At 43.0% G+C, this 2,686-nt stretch overlaps 1 protein-coding gene across 1 annotated transcript in view; it reads right to left on the reverse strand.

Moving 5' to 3' along the window:
• The window catches only part of LOC103201934 (cytochrome P450 4A11-like), a 75,912-nt gene that overhangs the window by 11,353 nt on the left and 61,873 nt on the right, over nucleotides 1–2,686 (reverse strand). Inside the window, exons 2-4 of the mRNA XM_007946703.1 lie at nucleotides 2,006–2,147; nucleotides 1,074–1,118; nucleotides 448–575 (exon numbers count right to left, since the gene is read on the reverse strand). Of these exons, the coding sequence (XP_007944894.1) occupies nucleotides 448–575; nucleotides 1,074–1,118; nucleotides 2,006–2,147 (315 nt within the window). The remainder of the gene's footprint in view (nucleotides 1–447; nucleotides 576–1,073; nucleotides 1,119–2,005; nucleotides 2,148–2,686) is intronic.

Raw genomic sequence — 2,686 nt, forward strand, 5'->3', positions numbered from 1 at the left:
TTTGGGTATATGTGAAAGTGTGTAAGGTACTGCATGCCTGTGTACATCTGCCAAATATGTCTTGACGTGTCTAAATATGTATGTATGTGTGTCAGTAGGTTTGTCTGAACCCATGCCTCAGCATGGCAATAAGCACATGTCTGTCAGAGTTTAACAATCACATCAAAATGAGTGACAGTGCATGTCAATTTATTTGTGAGTGAACAAGTCTTGGCTCTGCAATGCATCTAAAAGGTTGTCAATATGTATATGCATTAATAGGGAGTGATGTGCATGTTTGTGGGGCTAAAGAGTATCTTTGTTTGTAACTGCATCTGACTGATGTCCCTGGGACAACATGTATGACAGTAAGCTGTGTGAGGGTATACTGTGAGTGTTTGCAGGGATCTGTGAGTGAGGTTGTATGTGGAAATGAGAAAGAGAAAGAGAGATAAGAGACCCACTCACCAGCATCACTCGGACAGAGTCAGCCATAAGCTCCACATAGGGCTTCAGGATGTCATAGTGGAAGGCTGGAGTCAGCATCCGCCGGTGTTGGAACCATGTCTGCCCATTCAGCAGAAGCAAACCACGCCCTGGGTCAGAGATGAGTGCATGTATATATGCTGGGAAGACAAGATCAGAAGGTCTACCACAGACAATTTGGGAGGGAGCATGGTTATTCTGGGGAGAGAAACCCATCTGAAAACACATCATATGCAAAGGCTGGGAAACTTGTCACATTTCAGAAACATGAGTTTCCATTTTGGCTTGTAAGTAGGATCTGATAGCTATGATAGCTGTGAGATAAAAAGTGGAAGTGTTAATTAGGGGGCAGATCTTAAATATGTGTTCAGCTGTGACATTTTGAGAGAACTGTGAATAGATGTGGAAGGATGAGAGCTGTTGGAGAGTTCCAATCACCAAGAAGATGGGGTCAAGGTCTGAGGACAGAAAGAGATATGGGGCTTGAATCACAGATGGGGGTGGTAACAGTGGTATCTGGACACCTGTTGTTTTCTGTGAGCCAAAGATATCTCCTGTGACAAACCTACCTGATGGGTTGAATGCAGTCATTTTTTAGATATACATACCAATCCATGGTTCCATGAATCTGTAGGTATCTCTTAACTTTGGGTCTGAAAGGGAAGGAAGGGCATAAGGATGTGAGTGAGAAGGATCAGATAAGGCATCCCTCTGGAGACAGTTGTGTTCCAGACTATCAGCTGCCATCATTCCATGATGATTGTCAGCTGTAAATCTATTATAAGTGACCTTTCAGTTGCCTCCCATCCTCTACTATCTCTTTCCCACTAATCAGTGTGGGCTCAGAGAGTCAGTCTCAGAGTACTTTAAACAGAAATTCACAAGAGTAGAATGGGGGACTAGCTAGAAACATAGGTAATGTCCTAACTACCAACCAGTAAGTCGGAAGCCTTGTGGATTTTCTAGGATTTATAGTGGCTTTGCTATGCCATGTTCTACAAGATTTACCAGAGCAACCCCAGTGTGGATAGAAAATCTGTGTTTGAGATATGGGGCAATGTACATAACAGAATACTTCAATTTGGTGGAAGGAAGGAAAGGTGGGGGAGAGAGAAGGATAAGAGGAGGCTAAGAACAGCAGAGAGAGAGAGAGAGAGAGAGAAGAGGATAGAGAGTACAAGAGAGAAAAGAAAAGGGAGAGAGAGTGAGAGACAGAGACTAGAAAAGAATAGAATGAAGGAAGAAAGGAAGGAAGGCAGTAAAGGGAAGAAGGAAGAAAGAATGGATAGAAAGTAATTGAAGGAAGGAAAGAGATGGAAGGAAGTACAGAAATGGAAGGAAGGAAATTCTGTCAAAACAGATGTTTTAAATATCCAAAACTAAGAAATAATTGTTGGCCTGAGGTTGGGGGTGAGTTGGGAGAATGATTGGTAAAGTGTTTACTTATAGTTGACCTCAGCCTCTTGGAATTTTAGAGAACAAGTGGCATGAACTCAAAAGGAAGGAGCTTCTCCAGCTGGATGTTGAGTATTGCTCTCACCTGATCTCCCTAGAATCACCTTCATGTAGTCAGGATCATAAACATGGAACATAATTGTGTCTCCCCACAACCAGCGAGCACAGGCACATGGGAATTTCTGAACCCATGTCAAGAAATGTTGCAGCTCTGTGTCCCTTTGAAACTGGAATAGAAAAAGAGAAAAATCAATTAAAACATTTTTTTAGGTCCAGTACTTAGAGTAGGGATGAAAGAACAGCTCCTTGAAGGGTAGTTCTGGATCTACCAGCAGAGATTAGAGGGTTGGACTTGTTTCTGATGTCCTGATCTCTGATCCAGACTCTTGTTGTTGATGCAGGACTTGCCCTAAGGCAAGATTTGTGCCCTTGTTGGGCTGAGCTTTGGGCCCTCACTTAGAAATGGTGCCAGAAACTACACATAATAGGCATTAGATAAAGGTTGTTCAGGAACTGACTCCACAGTGTATAAATCCTTTTCTCAGGCTGACATTATGTAATCCTCACAGAATATCAGGGATAGGGTTGTTGTTGTTGTTGTTGTTATGTGCCGTCGAGTCAGCCCTGACTCATAGCGACCCCTCCTTGGGTTTCCGAGGCAGTATCACCACGGAAGTAGGGATAGGGTAGGGATTATTATTCTATCCTATTTTACAGAAGGAGCTCTGGTAGCATAGTGCCTAAGGCACTTGACTGCTAACCAGAA

Source organism: Orycteropus afer, unplaced genomic scaffold, assembly GCF_000298275.1.
Source record: "Orycteropus afer afer isolate SDZICR_OR568_19922 unplaced genomic scaffold, OryAfe1.0 scaffold00169, whole genome shotgun sequence".
In the NCBI taxonomy this organism is placed as follows: domain Eukaryota; kingdom Metazoa; phylum Chordata; class Mammalia; order Tubulidentata; family Orycteropodidae; genus Orycteropus; species Orycteropus afer.